The 19,282-nt window shown below is 35.8% G+C and overlaps 2 protein-coding genes across 2 annotated transcripts; both read left to right on the top strand.

Moving 5' to 3' along the window:
- Positions 1–1,165: 1,165 nt before the first annotated feature.
- On the top strand, positions 1,166–1,727 carry LOC123278306 (keratin-associated protein 20-2-like). Its single transcript, XM_044751025.2, has one exon. The coding sequence runs from the start codon at positions 1,213–1,215 to the stop codon at positions 1,390–1,392; it is 180 nt and encodes a 59-aa protein (XP_044606960.2). The 5' UTR covers positions 1,166–1,212; the 3' UTR covers positions 1,393–1,727.
- An 8,054-nt stretch (positions 1,728–9,781) lies between these two features.
- On the top strand, positions 9,782–11,001 carry LOC123278316 (keratin-associated protein 19-3-like). Its single transcript, XM_044751027.2, has one exon. The coding sequence runs from the start codon at positions 9,823–9,825 to the stop codon at positions 10,039–10,041; it is 219 nt and encodes a 72-aa protein (XP_044606962.1). The 5' UTR covers positions 9,782–9,822; the 3' UTR covers positions 10,042–11,001.
- Positions 11,002–19,282: the final 8,281 nt, after the last annotated feature.

Genomic DNA, 19,282 nt, shown 5'->3' with positions numbered 1-19,282 from the left:
TCACTCTTTATCCCATCATCATTCTTTATACCATCAGCAATAACTAGATAGAGATGGAAATATTTTATTAATCAAAACATCACCATAATTGGATACGATGTATGGCAATAAAGAAACAGAACCTGAAACTTTATAAAGCACCTCAGATTGTTTTGTCAGTCTGGATTCAATGAGATTATAGCCTTGCTTATTACTTTTACACATTTACCACCTCTAGTTAAGAATTTAAAATATCATCGACTCCTCACATTGTATAATTGATGTTTCACATGAGCTTTGCAGTACTGGATAAATACTTCCTAATGTATCTTTTCCTGATCCTAGGATATTACTAGGAAATATTCAGGAAATCAATTAAAGAGAGTATGAGAAGTGATTAATTAGCAAAGAATAGGTGTATTTTAGATATTAGTATACTATATATCTCTCTGAATATATACATTTTACTATACATACCTCAAATATACATGTTACATTAAATATAACACACATAGATGTCATACACACACAAATTATATACATGCCATGTTTTACTGGAAATCATATTTTAGATATCTCATGCTTAAGAAATGTTGATACACATACCATATAATCACATAAAAATGTGCAAACCGATGATAGTCCTCTGAATTAGACTAAAAACATTATTTACAATCAAATACCAAAATCAGCCCTGTCCAAAAACTGAAACAAAACAAAAAGCAGCATTTATCTGGACATTTGGGTTCTCTCCCAAAACAAAAATCAAGACAATTTTGGTGACAATACAATAGGACCTCTAATCCTGCTCATTACAACCTGGTTCTCTGTGCATCTGTTCTTTTAGCCTGCAGAGGGATGATGTTACTCTTTCAAAGCAAATTTAAATAACATGTGTGATTTTCAAGCTATGCAAACTCATGAAGCTTGGCTACAGAGATTAAGTATGGCAGTAAATCTTTTTTATTATTAAAGGTATATGATACACCTTAAAGAATTTAGAGGCAGCAGTAAAGGAATTCAGAAATTGATGGGTGTGAGGGCCTCTCCTCTAAATGGGCATAGTGTTAATTACATGGTTTTCATACAAATTACTTGATAAAATGCAAGGCATGATTGCTTGTTGTTTGTCACACCCACTACAGAGGGTGTATAAAAGGCCCTTCGGAAGCAGAGAAGTTCATATTCTACAAGGGAACACTGTCCTCACTTAAATCCTCAACTCTTGACACCATGAGCTACTACTACGGCAACTACTATGGAGGTCTGGGCTACGGCCTTGGTGGCCTGGGCTGTGGCTATGGCTGCTTCCGAGGTCTGGGCTGCGGCTATGGTGCTGGCTACAGTGGCTATGGATACGGCTGCTACCGCCCATGTTACTATGGGAGATACTGGTCCTCTGGCTTCTACTGAGAAACCTGCATGCAACCTTGCACACAACTGAAGACTTTCAGCTAAGTTTCTTCCTGTTGGTTCCACCTTTTCCATGCTTCGTTCCATCAGTACTTCTCCCAGATTAAATAATGATGAGCCAATCATGGTTACTGTGATAGAGACCTTCAGATTTCAACCCACTAGGACTGGCTTGATAAAAATAATCTGGCCTTGCAATTCTAATTTTTGGGTTGGGGGAAATTTACTGTTTGGGTAACAATTCTCCTTTTGGATTCATGTTTTGGCGGAATTCTTATTCTAAATTGTTCATGTGAGATACGGGAAAATTCACTTTACATTAAACTTACTTTGGCATTTTAATTGTGTTGTAGTTGTCTTGTCTATTCCTCGTCAACAGCCTTTCCATATATACAAGCATTACATGTGAGTTTATGCATGTGTCTATCTGCAATCTATGTCGGTGTGCTTTGTGAAAGCTCCTGAAAATGGTGTTATAGCTGTAATCTTATGTGACAGTGAGGGTAGAGAGACTATCCAGCAGCTCTTTTCACACTTTGTTAAAAGTACATGGACACAGCCACAGCTGATCTTAACCAGTCTTATATCTTCACAGTGGGATCATTATGCAACATTATTGCACCATTTGCCACTGTTGTACTCAAAGTCCTGCTGTCTTTTGCTGTTTCCAAGCAGGACACAACTCTGTTGTGTTGTTGGAAGCTGTGTTCTTAATGGATTTCTTCTATTGCGGCTGCATTTTTTGGCCTCACTTAAGCGACAAGTCAAGGAGCTCAAACAACCTTCAGAATTCTGTAGCAATTGATTAGCTAAGTTACTATCCAGGTGCCCAGACTTCTACATTATTTGTGGATATGTGGCTCAGCAAGTCCTTACATTGAGTGCCCAAATAGACATCTGTCATACTGTGGGTGTTTGCCCCTCAAAATGTCCTCTTTTAATTAGTTTTACTTCCTTGATAGTCAGACTATTTATATTTATGTAACTCAGTTTGTGATTCCATCTAAGGGACCAACAGTCCCTGTCTCTGGTGTGTTTGAGCATCATTTCTATTTCTAGACTTCCACAAGTGCCTGCATCATTCTCGGTTGTTCTGTTTATCTATTATTTGTACCTCCAGTTGGTGTCTTCATCTTATATTTAACTTTTTTTTAGAACTAGATTTGCTTCACTGGTGATAAAACCCACAAAAATAGAGGTCATGTGGAACTCTTACTGTCTCTCTGATGATCTTTTTTTTCAGACTTCAGTAAGAAAGTTTCTCTCAAAATGTCTTAGAATGAATGACAGCTTTTGAAAGACAACTGCATTCAGGCTATCCCTACAAAAATAGGTCAACATTTCTTGTACTTATATATTAATTTATGACAGTGGCATTCTTAGTTGTAGATTCTATAAACCAAACTGATCAAAGACAGAAGCACACGAAATCAGGAAAGAAGGGAGAAAGATGCCACCTTTAATTTCTTTCGGGAACGTAGGATGATCATGACCACCTAGTATCTCTGCTTGCATCACTGAAAATATTGATAATGAGTAACTTCAGCTGTTGATCCATAAAATAGTAGGAACAGACATCAGCAACAAATATTACACATGAAAAACAGCATATCACATGCAGTACAAGTCAAGGGACAAATAACAAAGATTCTACAAACTTTACAAAATAATGATACATTAGTCCACATTTTTAAAAAATTCGTATTATTAGGTGAACTGGGCTTGAGCCTCCAAGAAGAATAGCTGTGCTAAGTGTGTCAACAAGAGCTTCAGCCTATTCAGTTTTGTGGACTAATGATGCCCTGGTGGCTGGCGCCTCTCGTGATGAATTCAGTCATGCATTTACTCAACCATCCATCCAAGAATAATGGACCATCACCTTGTGCCCAATCTGTACTAAGCACCAGAGGTAGAAAGAATAAAAAGTTTCCTGGGATCTTTATGAGCTTACAGGTCAGATGGAAATTCAGATAATAAATATATAATTACAATTCTCTGTGTTAACTTTTCAGAAAGATTTACATATTGGGTGCAATGGGACCTCGTAGGAGGGGCATCTAATCAAGGCTCATGGAGTCAGTGAAAGTTCCCCCGAAAGATACTGCCTGAGCTTAGTATTAAACGAAAGTATAAGAAGGGAGCATTTAGAATGTGTTGGAGCAGTGTTTGTATTAGCCTGAGTGCCTAGGCAGCCCATTTCCCCAAAACCAATCACTGGATGCAGCTTTCTCTAGGAGACCTGTACTCATTCAACATTTTCCGTAGAGATTCATTTGGAAGCCAGAAATTGGAAGGTGGAGTTAGATTGCCTAGGAAGCTCTTCTAACTTCATACATGATAACCATCATCAAAAATAATGGTGGCAGTTATCTAGAAATTGCCATGAGTGGGGATACAATATTGAAGAGAGAGAACTTAAAAGAATCAGCGCCCTGTTTTGTAACCATTATAAGTCTAAAGAAGATTAAAGTAATAGAATCAATTGTATCAGAAAGATTATTTTGGTGGTCATAGATTTTAATTGGAAATATGTTGCTGAAAGCTTTCATTGATTTCTCCTTAGGTACAATGTTACTTAAGAATATTCTTACTTCATAAAAAATATTATATTCTCTTTTACCATTTTCAAAGCACTTTCTTGTATATTTTCTTCTTCAATATTTATAACAGCTTTTTGAACTATACAAAGTTATTTTTATCCTGTTTTCAAAATGAATTTCAATATAGTGTCCAATGTTACATTAAGTGACATAAGCAGAACTAGAAGTTACCTTGTTTGACTTTAGTTTACTGATCTGTGCAGAGAAGAGAACTTCCTTTGGATAAAGAGCAACATGTTCTTTTTGAAGGTCAACAGGTGGAATGTGGCATTAAAGTAGTTTCGACCTCCTATCCACAATAAAAGGTCATAAAGCAAGTCCTTAAAAGCTCAATCTCTCATATGGTTCCTTTTTAGACGTGTAGTACTCTCGTATTCCATATGTAGCAAATTATTTTCTCAATTCTCTTTGAACCCCTCCTGAATCATAAATGTGTGACAGAACTTACATGATGAAGTTTAGGAATGTTGCTAATGACCTAATTTTAGGAATTTGAGCGTTTAGAGCATTCTGGATAGAAAAGTTAAGAGACTATATTAGTTTTCTATTGCTGCTTAACAAATCAGCACAAATTTATCAGCTTAAAACGGCACCTGTTTCCTAGCTCCTTCTTCTGTAGGTCAGAAGTCTGGCAAGGCACCACTGGGTTCTCTGCCCAGGGTATCCTAGAGCTGAAATCAAGGCATCAGCCAGGCTGAATTCTTGTCTGTAGGCTCTGGGGAAGAGCATGCTCCCAAGCTCATACTGGTTGTCGACAGAATCCAGTTCCTATGGTTGTAGGACTGTGTTCCCACTTCTACGCTGACAGCTGGAGGCCACTCTCAGCAACTAGAGGCTGCCTACATTCCTTGCCACATGGCCCTCTCCACCTTCAAGCCAGCAAAGACATGTCAAACCCTCCTCATGTTCTGAGTATGTGACTTCTTATTCTGCTATCAGCTAGAGAAAACTCTACCTTTAGAGGTTTTATGTGATGAGGTCATGCCCACCCAGATAATCTTCCTTTCTTAAAGTCAACTGTGCCATATGAAATAGCCTAATCAAGGGAAGAAAAATCATCATATTAACAATACTGGAGTAATGTAGGGTGTATCCACTAGGAAGAGGGATGGTCTTGGGGGCCATCTTAACATGCTGCCTAACACAGAGACAGAGTCTCATACCATTCTGAACAACCATTTCCTGCCTGATTCAGAGTAAGCCCAAAGCCCTTGCTATGACCTCCCTAGGTATATGTGTGAAGTTAGTTTTTAAATAGTGCTGCTAAGAGTTTAACTGTTCAGTACAGAACTGAATGATGTTACATCTCTGAAGCAATCTTCCTCTCTTCTCCCTATGCTTCATTCTACTTCAGGCAAATTGGTCCTTAAAGGAAACTAGCATGCCACCAACTCAGGACACTTGTGCTTTTAGTTCCCTCTGTCTGGCATGCCCAGATAGCTAAGTGGTTTATGCTCTCATCCTTCAGACCTTTCTTCAAAGGTCATTTATCTAGAGTGGGCCTTCCCTACCAACCTATCTGCATTTGTAATACCCCCAACTTTTCATTACATGTCTTCCACCTCTGCTTTATATTTTGTCCTTAGCTGTTACCACTATCTGTATGTAACACAATCTATTGATTGGTTGATTGATTGATCGCCCTCCTCCACCTTTAGAATGAAGCTTCCCAGAAGAAGGGGCTTTTTTCAACCTTGTTTCCTACCTTGAAATATGCTTCCTAGTGCCTGAAAAAATGTTGGGCACAAAGTAGCCACTCTGTAAATATTTGTTGAGTGAATAAATTAGGTCTGTATTTGTTTACAGTCTGTCTCCCACAGTAAAATGTTAGCCCCATGGAGAGGGGGGATTTGTTTTTTTATTACTACTTTATCTCCAAGACAAGTGAGTATACGTTCTCTATTATTTGCTGAAAGAATGAATCAGAGTTAATTTGAATTTGGGGGATGCAAAAAGAGAAGGTTGACTTATGTATGAATCCAGGGTTCCTGGCTTGGATAGTTGGTGATTTTTGAAACTCTTTGCCAAGATAGGAAACATAGGGAAGAGAAAAAAACGTTGAGTGCATGATGGTGAAAGGTAAGATGATCAGTGTTTTTTGTCTTTTTTGTTGTTGTTGTTAACATTTTTCACACGTTGATTTTGAAATGTTTCAAAGTGAGTAAGGGTGCAGATGAGACAGAGAAGGTGGGAAGTTGCCAGGATTACTGCCTGATGGTGATGGTTTGCTCTGTGAAATGAAGTGGAATTGGGCCCAAGTGAGAGAATGGGAGAGTGAGACGGTGTTTTAAAAGAAAGACAGATGTTTGGCATGACTGTTAGTATGGAGGAAGGAACCAACTGGGGCATAAAGATAGGTTTGGGGGAAGTGTTGAGGGTCGAGTTGGGATTAGAGACCACAAATTTGTGTTGTGTTCAATCATCAGAGTTTTATGAAGGTTTTTTTTTTCTAGCTATGTGGAGTAGATCCAGTATAATTAATTTGCTGATATATTTCATTACTTTTGTTTATCAATATGACTTTTTTCTTTAAATGTAAGGCAGGTGTGTGCGTGTGTGTGAAATATTTTTTTCAGCCAGTGCTAAGACATACAACTCTCTTTAACATTAAATCTAGTCATTGATATAGAAGTTCTTAAAAATATTTTGAATTGTATGAAGGGAAAAAGAACAACCAAAGAGATGACATTTAGAAAGTTATACTACTGGCATCCTTCAAGCAGGGAGCGAGAGGCATTTTGTTCACTGGTCTATCCTCAAGGTATATATAGCCCAGCAGCTGGACCATATTAGGCACTCAGTAACTCTTTCTAGAGGAACAATTTACAATTTCTCTAGATACAATACAAACCTCATGAGAGAAGTATGTTTTTTGCCATAACTGGCAAATCTAAGCCCCACTGCCATTTTGGAGAGAAAGATCAATCAAGAAGAAAGAAAAGAAATGAAAACTGTTAAAATTATCCATATTAAAATAGAAAATATAGGAAAGAGAAAATACAGTTTTCAAGAGCAGAAGGATAAAGCAGCAAGAGAAGTTTCTGATTAAAAAAACAAATCATTTTTTAATGTAAAATCCCTTGAAAGTATCAAGAAATGATTATGGAAAAGCGATATGATCTTGAGGAAAGGGAGAGCTAGAAACACAAATCCAGAATCACATGGCATTCTGTAGATATTTAGCTAAAGGACAATGACCCAGCCTTCCAACAAGTCAATATCCCACGATTATGTTACAGACTATGTCACAGGTAAGACAACTGCCCAGACCTCCAAACAGAGCTCCTTGTTCATTTTATTTTCAATTAATTTTTTATACAAAATTCACTAGTCATATATTGCTTGCATATTACTGCATATTACTTTAATATCTCATCCTGCACTAGAATGTAGCTTCCCACGAAGTTCATGGGCTAGCTTTTCCTTTTTACACTGAGTATATTACTGCCTGAAATATAGTAATCATTAGGTAAATATTTGTTGAATGGCTTCATCACTGAAAAGTTATGCAGGCTGCCTTAAGCAGGCTAATAACTCCCCTAGATATTTCTAATGATAGTAGTACATTAATCGATAAGCTTGATGGGGTTGCTAAAGAATTATGAAAGGCTAATTTATGAGTAGCATGCTTTCTTTTTTCAGGCCAACTAAAGAAGATTTAAAAAGAAATATTTAAAACACTTGTTTTAAATTTCTTTTTAAAAGTAATTGTATCTTTTTTCTTAAATAGTTTAAGTATTTCTTTTTTGAAGCTTAAATACTTTTCTTTGGAAAACATCTATTCAGGTCATGATGTACTCCGATTTATGTTTGCTTTTGTTGCTCTTGCCTGAGGAGACAGATAGTACGACTACATAATAGTATCACAAAGAATTGTTATGATTTTGGGTTTAATACATATAAATGACTTCAGATAGTGCCTGGCCCATATTAATAATGTGGTAAATATTATTTATCATTGTTTACTTTAAAAATAAAATATAAATTACATAGAAGAGGTCTAAAATATCCTATCTAGTTCTTTTGTGTGTGTGTGTGAAGAAGATTGGCTCTGAGCTAACATATGTGCCAATATTCCTCTATTTTATGTGGGATCCTGCCGCAGTATGGCTTGACAAGTGATGCCAGGTCTGTGCCCAGGATCTGAACCTGTGAACCCTGGGCCACCAAAGTGGAGCACATGAACTTAACCACGGTACCACTGGACCAGCCCCTCTAGTACTTTATTAATCAATGTGTCATTTACGTGTGTTCTTCATGGAGAATCATAAAAAAATTCCTTTTTCTGGATTTCCAATGAAAATGCCCTGTGATAATTTTCAAGTTAAAGTTCTTGTGCTGCTTTTGCAGTTATTAGAGATACAATAATGGGGAAAGTGAAGCTTATATATAATTACCTTCACAAACTGGCTCGTGTCTACAGTCTATTGAGTTGAAAGACACTTTGAGGAAACTGGATTTTCCCTTTCCCCCTTGCAGTTTTGGTTTGTTTGATTTTTCCACATTTGTTTCAAAACCACAGAATAGGACTGACTTTTAAGTGAATATATTTTAAAAATATATAAAGATTAAAGAGATTGTTAAAAGAAAATCAGGAGTCTCTTATACTCATATTTGGCAAAATCTTGAGAAGGGAATGAAGAGGTGCCTGAGAAAGATAAATCCTGGAAAGAGTGTCTTTTTTTCAGCAGCAGCATGAGTCCTGGGGTGATTGGGGGAAAGTCTGGTCTTTTTTCTGCTGAGTGGGAGGTAGTGCAGGCTGAGAATGAGGAGAGGGGCAGATCACTTGATGTTTCATGTACAGCCGTCACCATTTACGTGCTGGGGGTACATTCCAAGACTCCCAGTGGACGCCTGAACCTGCCCACGGTTAGTACTGAATTCGGTATATACTACGTTTTTTCCTATACATATACTTGTTCTTAAAGATTATTGTTGCATACTTTTGTTTGTCTGAGTTGTATTTTTTTCATTGGTTAAAAAGAATAAAATACACTGAAATAAATGGTGCCTCAAGTCTCTCTAAATTCTGAAATTCTATAGTCCTATGATAATATGGAATTTAGAATCTGGAATAAGAATTATTTGTGGGCAGGGAGCTATTTACGGTGATTAGCAGAAACTCTTTTTGTACACTCTTCAATGATATCTACCAAGCAGGCTTACTCCCAAGAGACAGGATGCTTGAGCAGTTCCTCTGACTGCAGTTTGTGACTCTTCTAAAAATTAAATATCATCATTGCACAACCAAATGTGATTCTCAGCTGACATTAAAAGCACATTGAATTAAGACACACAACCTAGTTGATGGCCATTTTTCATAGGGCTAGTATTTCAGGGAACAATTGTGGTTCAATTTATATGAATTCTTGGCAGAAGAAAGATAACACACTTGGCTTAGAAAAGAGTTAACAGGCATGGGATGTCAAAGGCAAGGGTACAATTAGAGGTAAATGCAATCTCATGTGATGCAATTTGAAGAACACCTGAAGCTTAGAGTTGTTTAGAGAATTTGAAACTCGGAAACCCAAACAAGAATGAGGATTATAAACACAATAGCATATCATTAGCAGTAAAATATTTTTCTAGGAATTCAAATAAAGCAGAAAATCAAACATGTCTCATAACTTTGAAGTAACTAGTTGCTTAAGGGAAGGCATGGTTTGGTGTTAGGAAACAAGATAGTTGACGTAGTTTTAAGTAACGTGTTCTATTAGATGACATTTAGAGGTGTGGCTGTCCACACCCAGCAGTGTATATAAATGGCCCTGTGCAGTCACATCACAAAACAGACCTACAACACCAAACCAAACTCACCACCTCCGACACCATGAGCTACTACGGCAGCTGCTATGGAGGCCTCGGCTACGGCTATGGAGGCTTTGGTGGCCTGGGTTCTGGCTGTGGCTGTGGATGGGGCCGCTTCCACAGACTGGGCTACGGCTGTGGTTATGGAGTCTATGGATATGGCTCTGGCTGTGGAGGCTACGGATATGGCTGCTATCGTCCCTGTTACTATGGAAGATACTGGTCTTCTGGTTTCTACTGAATGAATATTTAAAACTTTACAATTTGTGGACTTAGTCTTCTGTGAGACTCTGATTTATCTAGAAAGCTTTATTTCATAACCTGCATGCTTCATTGAACTCGTCTTGATAGTTAAACTGTTATTTGGACCACCTAGTTTCTGACAATAATGTGAAGAAAACTTGATGAACTAGATGTTGGGGTTTGACTAGTGATGTTCTTCAGGGATCACCTTCTGCATGGGATGGAGAGTCATTGTACTCTGGCAAGCCTTTGTCTTTCAGTGTCTATCTATCTAATAAACCTTTTCTGACATCGCAAATATGTTTTGAGCTTCAATTCTTTTATCACAATAATTTTGCTGTGATGCATTAATATAATCATCAACCATGGCAACATTCTCGTCTTTATCTAAGAAATTTACCAATATCTCTTATTTCATGATTATCCCTCCTCCTCATCCTTCTTTTCTTCTTTTCTTCTTCTTCTCTTTCTTTCTCTTCTTTTTCTCCTCCTCCTCCTCCTCCTTTTCTTCTTTTCTTCTTCTCTTTCTTTCTCTTCATTTTCTCCTCCTCCCCCTCCTCCTCACTCCTCTTCCTCTTTCCTTTTCTCTTCTCCTTGTCTTTCTCTTTCTTCTTTCCCTTATTCCTTCTTCCTCCTCCTTTTCCTGCTCTTCTCCCTCATCTGGTCCTCCTCTTCATTATCATTATTATCAATATCTATCTTTCTTCCCCACCCAAACATAGGATTCTATGTATAAACGTCAAAGAGTCTCTGTGAAGATAATCAAAATTCAGTTTAATTTTTTAAATTCATTATTCTTTGGAAATTATCTTGTTAATTTCAAAACAAAGTGATAAAGAAAAACTCTAATTTGCAAAATAAACATGAAAGATTACATCAAAATATTAACAATCTAGCAGATATGTGTATGATGTTTGTTGTAATTTTTATTCTTTCTTCTTTTGGCATGCCTAAAGTATTTCATAAAATAAAAAATCTAAAATTAAAGCCAAACATTTTGTCCTGGATTCAAATATATATTATCATATTAAATTAAATTTATGACAACTGACCCAAGAAGAAAAAAAATGTGAATAGTTCTCTATCTCATATAGAAATTGAATCTATGATCAAAAATCTTGCCCCAATGCCAGTTTAAGTCCAGATAGTTTCACTGGTGAATTTTAAACCCTATCTCTTCAGTAGAATAAGAGAAAACACTCCTATACTTTTTTTTGAAGCTAGCAATATCTCAAAATAAAAATATAATATCATCAGCAGGGAGAATTGCAGGTTGGTATTTCTCATTAACATATATGCAAAAATCTTAAGAACATATAAACAAATTTAAACTGTCAATATACAAAATAGGTAATACTTCATGACCAAGTGAGTTTTACTTAAAGAATGAAGAAAACCTTACCATTTGGAAAAACATAAACATAAGTCAATATATCATCAAAGTACATGGAAAAAACATGATATCACATCCATAGATGATTTTAAATTCTCAGCCTGTTAATTCCAGCATTCCTATTATGTCTGATGGTAGGTCTAATGGCTGATTTTCTCCTGAGTGTGTTTTCTCTTGTCTTTGCCATGCCTTGCATTTTTTTGTTATTTCCAAAAGTAATAGATGTATTACTGGGTACTTGGATCTGAGGCAAAGAGGCTTTTAGTGTGAGAATTTACGTTAATCTGGTTAGGAGTTGGACTGTGTTAAATGCTGTAGCTCTAGGGGCCTGAGGCTTATTTCCTCTTGACTTTGGATTTTTCTAAGTATACTTCATCAGACAGGGTCTGTGTCTTGCACCTCTTTCTACTGTAATCCATTGTTATACTGGAACCTCTTTGATGTGGTGATAAGGTTTAGGGGAAAGGAATCATTCTATATTCTTACCATTAAATCTCAGTCTTTTAGTGGACTTGTGACTCAAGGCTGACATTCACAAGTGTTTCTTCAGTGGTACAGCCCTTACTGTCTTCTTTGGATGTAGGGTTCCCTATACATTTAATTGAAGTCTTGACTCCTGTAGACTGTTTTTTTTCTCTCAGGTGAGACAGGGTGGCTGAAAGCTGCTAGAGCGGGAGTAGCTCCCTTCTTCCAGGTAGGGTATAGCTCAGTCTGGTTCTTTTTCCTCGGCGCCTTTGTTATGGAGAAGGCTCTGGGTGTATTTCGTGTAGATTACTCTTTCCTTCCCCTACCAAAGTCATGAGGGGACCTTTCTTGAATCTTTACCACAAGAACCTAATGAAATTATTGGAGGTAAAGCCCAGTAAAGTGTAGAGATCCCCTTAAAACCTTGGCCTCCAGGAGTAAGCTAGTGAATACTCAACCTCCAGCAATTTGTCAAAATTGCCATTTAAGTGTTCCTTCCAGTTTATGGCACCAGTGGCTTGTATCCAGGTAGGCTGATCTAGGTTGTGACTTTAGATATACTGTCTCTTCCAGATTTAGGGTGGTGATTTGCTCTGAATCTCAGAATCCTCGTGAATCCAATGAGAATCACTAATTTTCCTTTTTTTCCCTTGCTTTTTTTATTGTAAGGATAAGAGTGATGACTTCCAAGTGCTTTACATGTTGGAGAGGAAACCGGAAATTGATAAAGGGCATTTAAAAAACAAGGATTAAACCTACAAATGAACATACTACTTGATGGTAAAATACTAAATGCTTTCTTCCTGAGCTTGGGAAGAAGACATAGATTTCTTCTTCCACTTCTAGTCGTCATTGTCCTGGCATTCCTAACAAGTACCACAAGGCAAAAATAATAATGATAGTGGTAGTAATAATAATAACAGTACATAATTGGAGAAGAAACTATTGTAATTAATAATAAATTTGCTTCCTCAGTATACATTTAATTTACAAAAATCTATTACATTTCTATTCACAAAGAATTAGGAAAAAATTAAAAAATCAATATAGTTTACAATAGCATCAAAACATTAAACACATAGGGTGAAGGAAAGAATTAATGGCAAATCTCTAACCTAAGATATATCAGATACAAATTTGACCTTCCGTGACTGATGGCATTTACTGGCTGAAAATGAAAATGAATGATGAGGATTTTGAATGGGTTATTCTGTGCAGTAGTTGACTGCTCTAAGGCTGCTGTTAGCGGTGTATAGCTGGTATATCTAGATTGTTTATTATAAATAAAACTGAAATTTATAAACTACAGTTCTGTTGAATATCGGAAGCTAGTAATGTAGCCGGATGCAGGCTAGGCGAGTAGCAAAGTTGGATGCTGACATACCCTAAATCTTGTCTTTCCTGAGTTAACCGAAACTTCATTCCATTAGCTTTCCTCACTTGCAAAGAAAAGTGGGTCTGTTGTGGAAACGAGGATTCTGAAAACCATCTCTGATATTTTGAGGTCTCTGAGATGTTGACGCAGAGAGCACTATTGTTCTTACTATTTTATCCTTGGCTCTTGCTTAGTAAAGCTGATGCTGAGTCAGATTCGTGTATCAAGAGAATCTGACAATTCAAACCTTAGTGACTGTGTGCCTATTAATAAATCTAACAGAAATGTGCAATTTCTCTGAATAGTAAACTCTAACACACTACTTTCAGAGCTTGAAGTAGGTCCAAATATAGGGAGAGATGTATCATGATTGTGGATTGGGAGAATCATTATTATTGACAGTTCTGCCCAATTTGATTTATAGGTTCAGTGTAATTATAACAAAAATATAACAGCAGAAGTTTTTGTAGACATTAAACGGTGGTTCTAAAATTTATATAGAAATGCAAAGAAACTAGAATAACCAAGACAATCTTGAGGAAGAAAAACATTAAGAACTTCTAAACTCCCATTTGCTACAAGACACCATAAAAAAATGGAAAAGACATGTTGTAGACTGGGAAAGGATGTGTGACATACATTTACGTGGCACTGGCACACATTATCTATATAGATACCTTATACATTCAATAAGAAAAAATCTGGCAATCATTTAAAAAATTTACAAAAAGTTCAGTTATTTCACAGAAGATGTTCAAATGCTCAATTAGCACCTTTATAGGTTCAACACCATACATCATCAGAGAAACGTAAATTAAAACCAGAGTGAGAGGCAGTACTATACCCGTATCAGGGAGGCAAAAATTGAAAGGCTCACAATATTTTGCTGGCTTCGGTAGGAATGTAGAGCAACAGGAACTTTTGCTCATTACCACAGAGAATGTGAATTAGTACAAGCACTTTAGAAAACTGGCCACATCTATGAAAGCTTAACATACATATATTCCACAACACAGCAGTTCTGCTCCTGAGAAGGTGTCCAGCAGAAGGAGTGCATATGCCTACCAAGGTAAATGTATAGAAATAGTCACAGCAGTTCCATTCACAGTACTCTGAGACTGGAAACAAGCTGAATGTCATCAACTGTAGAATGGATAAATGCTGGTGACATATTCCTACAGAGCAATGATAAGGAACGGTGTACTACTGCCCTCAATAGTATGGGTGAACCTCATAGGCATATAATTCCACTAAATAAGCCATACAGTAAAAGGGACCCACTGTATGATTATGTAAATATATTTCAAGAAAAAGCAACAAGAAAAATCTATCATATAAGAGCTCAGAATCGATCCCTTTTATCCCATCCTCCTAGCCTTTCCACTTTTGTCCCAATCTTCCTTTGTAGGGTGATGAGTTGGATTGGTTTGTGGTTTACCCTTCATTATTTCCCCCCTCCCTGCACAAGTAGTCTAATAAATGTATATTTCTTACAAAAAATTACATCCTGTAGATATTTTCTTGCCCTTTGCTTTTTTTCATTTAACAATGCTTCCTGAAAATCATTCCATATCAGTTTCAAGATACGTTCTTTCTTTATTTAACATTTTAAATGTTTCAAGTAGTATAACACTCCATTTTGTGGATATACCATAGTCAATTCAAATATTCTCTTAGGAATGGATGCCTAGGTTTCTTCATTATTTGAAATTACAAACAATGGTGCAATGAATAACTTTGTACATATGTATACTTATATTACTAGAGAGATATCTTCAGGATAAATTCCTGGAGAGGCATTGCTGAATCACAAGTTTATGCATTTGTAGTTATTGCCAATTTCTTTTATGTAATAGTTTTCTATCTGTAATAAAATAATCACATCTGCAAAGTCCCTTTGGCCATGCGAAGTAATATTTGACAGATTATGAGGACTAGGTCATGGACTTTTTAGGGGAACCATTATTGTCCCTACCACGTACTCCCTCTTGACTTTGCCAAATTGCGTTACAAGTAATGTACAAGAATGCCTATTTCCCCATACCTCACGAAGAGAATGCATTGTCATGTATGTAAAATTTTTGCCAATCTGATAGGTGACAAATGGCAATAAGGTCATAATTTGTATTTCTCATATTATCAGTGAGACTGAATATCCTTTGTTATGCTTAATGATCATTTTTTACCTTTTTGATGAACCATCTGCTCATATTTTTTGCGCATTGTCTTTTTGATTCAATATTCAGAGTCATTATATGTTAAGAATGTGATCGCTTTACCCATATCATTTGCTGCATACATTTCTCCTGGTTTGTCTTTTTTTTTTGCTTTTCCTTATGGTGTTGTTGCCAATCAATATATAGACGTAGTTATAGATATAGGCATAATTATAGATACAAAACAGATATAGATATAGATACACACACACAAACAGACACACATAAATTTACATACAAATTTCAATTAAGATGCTCATTAAAAATCAAATTTATCAATTATTTATTTATTGTCTGCGGTTTTTGAATCAAATTCAGAAAGCCTTTCCTATTACCAGTTTGTATAGAAATTCACCCATGTTCTCTATTAGTACCATATAGTTTCTTATCTACATTTTGACTCTGATAGAGTTGAGTTTTTTACTTATATGTCATGGGGACATATGAATCTGCATTGTCTTTTAAAAGTGACTGGCAATCTACTTGCCCTCTCATTATTTATTAAAAAGTCTATTTTTACCGAAGTGATTTGAGGTGCCCACCTTATCATACACTACATTTTCGTATTATTTGGCTCTATATCTGGATTTCTTATTTTATTCCTTGTGTCTTTTAATTCATGCACCAATACCAAATTGTTTTAGTTACAGAGGCTTATCTTTTTTTTTTAACATCTTATTTTTCCTTTTTCTCCAAAAGCCCTCCAGTACATGGTTGGGTACTTTTAGTTGTGGTTCCCTCCAGTTGTGGCATGTAGGATGCTACCTCAGCATGGCTTGATGAGTGGTGCCATGTCCGCGCCCAGGATTCGAACTGGTGAAACCCTGGGCCGCCGAAGCAGAATGCACGACCCTAACCACCCAGCCACGGGGCTGGCCTCCCAGAGGCTTATCTTATTGTTTAATTCTGGTAGGGCTAGAGTTTCCCCATGGCCTTTTTAAATTAACATTTTTCTGGTTATTTTTTAAATATTTATTTTTTTCACATGAAGTTTAGTATCAATTTATCTATCTCCATTAGAAAAAAAACCTTGTAAATATTTTTATTGAGGTTGAATTGAATTTGTAAATTAACTTGGGGAAACCTTACCTCCTCATGATATCGAATCATCTGTTCAATGAAGAGATTTGCTTTTCAATTTAGTCTAGTCTACTTTTAAATCTTTTAGGAGTTAAAATACCTACTATAGGTTTTGCACATTTTTAAAGCAGATTCTGAAGCATTTTATAGTCTTTGTTACGTTTGTAAATGGGGATTTCTCCATCATGATATCTTTTATTTCTCTGGGTATATGAAAACTATTGACTTTCTATGATAATTTTATATTGTGTTGCTTAATGAGTTATTTTAATTTTTTGAGTTAGTTTTATCCTTGATTCTCAAGAATTTTTCCGAGTATGCTATTATGTTGCCTGCAAATAGAGACAGTTTAACTTCTTTTAATTTTTTCTTAATTCTTACTCCTCTGTTGCTATTTCTTGCCCAACTGCATTAGCTATCTCCAGAACGAAGATTAATAGTAGTGAATATAGTGGGCATCTTGGCCTTTCTCCTCATCTTTGAAGAAATGCCTCTAGGGTTTCATAATTAATTAAGATACTGACTTTAAGACAATTTTATTATGTTAAAAAATTAACCATCAATTCCTATTTTCTTAAGTGCTTTTATCAGTATTCAGTGTTGAAATTTGCCAAAAGTTATTCAGCATTTATGGAAATAGTAATATGATTTTTCTTCTTGAATCTATTAATATGATGTATTATATTAATGAAAGTCTTTATATTGATATCACATATTCTTAAAATAAATACCATTTCTTCATGATGTGTTTTTTATATTGTAGTATTGGATTCTGTTTACTAACATTTTATTTAGTATCTTTGTATACATGTTCATAAGTAACATTAATCTGTAATTTTCTCTTCATGTGTGTGCTCTCTTGATCGAGTTTAGATAAATGGTATGTTTGCTTCATAAAAAGTATTTGGAGTCTTCATTCATTTTCAACGCTCCAGAACAATTTATGTTACATAAGGTCTATATCTTTGAACTTTTGGTAGCTTACCCTTTGAAAATAAGGGACTTGTGACTTTTTGAGTATGTGTGCGTATGTCATACTTTCTTTCTGTTTTTTCTCAAAAATTAGTCTTTAATATTTCTATATCTAATGTGCTCAATTTTAGTAAATCTTTTTCCCTAGAAAATTATGCCTCTCATCCGGGTTTTCAAATCTATTTGCATTCAAGTCTACAAAGAAGACTCTCTCTCTCTTTAATTATGTATTTATCTATTTATATACATTTATTTATATTTATATTATATATATTTATATGATATGTATTTTTAATATTTTTTTATCCCAATTTATATTTTTCCTCTTCCTTTTTTTTTTTTGGAGGAAGATTAGGCCTGAGCTAACATCTGCTGCCAATGCTCATCTTTTTGCTAAGGAAAACTGACCCTGAGCTAACATCTGCGCCCATCTTTCTTTTCTTTATATGTGGGACGCCTACCACAGCATGGCTTCCCAAGTGGTACCATGTCCGCACCTGGGATCCGAACCGGCAAACCCTGCGCCGCTGAAGCGGAATGTGCCCACTTAAGCACTGTGCCACCAGGCCAGCCCTTCTCTTCCTTTTTAAAAGTAATTTAGCTGGTAGTTTTTCTATTTTGTTATTTATTTCCCATAACCATGATTTTGCATAATTAATTATTCTATTGTTTGCTACATTTTTCTATGCTTTATTTACTCAATATTTGTTTTTATGTTTATTATTCCTTCCTATGCTTTATTTTAGTATACTTCTTTGTACTTTTTCTCAATTTTGAATTGGAAATTTAATTCAATTATTGCATTTTTGTATTTTATTAATATATGAGCATAGGACTGAATTTCCCTGTGTTATCTTTGTGAAGTATGGCCCAAATTATGATATATCGTATTTCATTATCACCACTTAAATATTCTGTAATTTGTTTTGTATTTCTCCTTCACCCAAGAGCTCATAGTCTTTTGCTTTCTGCTTTTTATTTCTGTGTAGAAGGGCCTGTCAAGTTTTTATTTATTTTTTATTAATTTCTGTTTGTCTTGTATTATGATTAGAGAATAATTTTTATTAATTTCTATTTGCCTTGTATTATGATTAGAGAATAATTTTTGTAACATCTACTTCATGGAACTTTTTGATGCTTTCTTTGTGATCTAATATAATAAATCTTTGTAATGTTTCATATATGCTTGAGAATAATTTTCATTCTCTATTGTCAAAATGTAAAGTTACATATAATTTTAAAGTCAGTCAATAGTGCTTATATTATTTTGGTCCTCCCTACTCTTACTTATGTTTTTCCTCTTTATCTGTCTTGTTCTGGGATTGCTGTTATCTTTACACCTCCATTCACCTCCAGTATGTTTTGCTTTATAAAGGTGGTTGCTGTGCTATTTTTTCAAATATAATCATTATTATCTCTTAATTTTGAAGTGTCTTTTAACTTTAGAAGATGGCCTCTTTTTTTTTTTTCTGAGGAAGATTAGCCCTGAGCTAACTACTGCCAGTCCTCCTCTTTTTGCTGAGGAAGACTGGCCCTGAGCGAACATTATGCCCATCTTCCTCTACTTTATATGTGGGACGCCTACCACAGCATGGCGTGCCAAGCAGTGCCATGTCCACACCTGGGATCTGAACCAGTGAACCCCGGGCCGCCAAGAAGTGGAATGTGCGAACTTAACTGCTGTGCCACCAGGCCGGCCCAGAAGATGGCCTCTTTTGATGTGGTTTATCATTTGGCT

This window comes from Equus asinus, chromosome 18, assembly GCF_041296235.1.
Source record: "Equus asinus isolate D_3611 breed Donkey chromosome 18, EquAss-T2T_v2, whole genome shotgun sequence".
Classification (NCBI taxonomy): Eukaryota; Metazoa; Chordata; class Mammalia; order Perissodactyla; family Equidae; genus Equus; species Equus asinus.
The sequence above is the reverse complement of the archived record's forward strand: the minus strand, read 5'-3'. Positions and strand labels throughout refer to the sequence as shown.

Coding starts and splice junctions, on each gene's coding strand:
- LOC123278306 (XM_044751025.2), top strand. CDS start 1,213: ATGAGCTACTACTACGGCAACTACTATGGAGGTCTGGGCTACGGCCTT.
- LOC123278316 (XM_044751027.2), top strand. CDS start 9,823: ATGAGCTACTACGGCAGCTGCTATGGAGGCCTCGGCTACGGCTATGGA.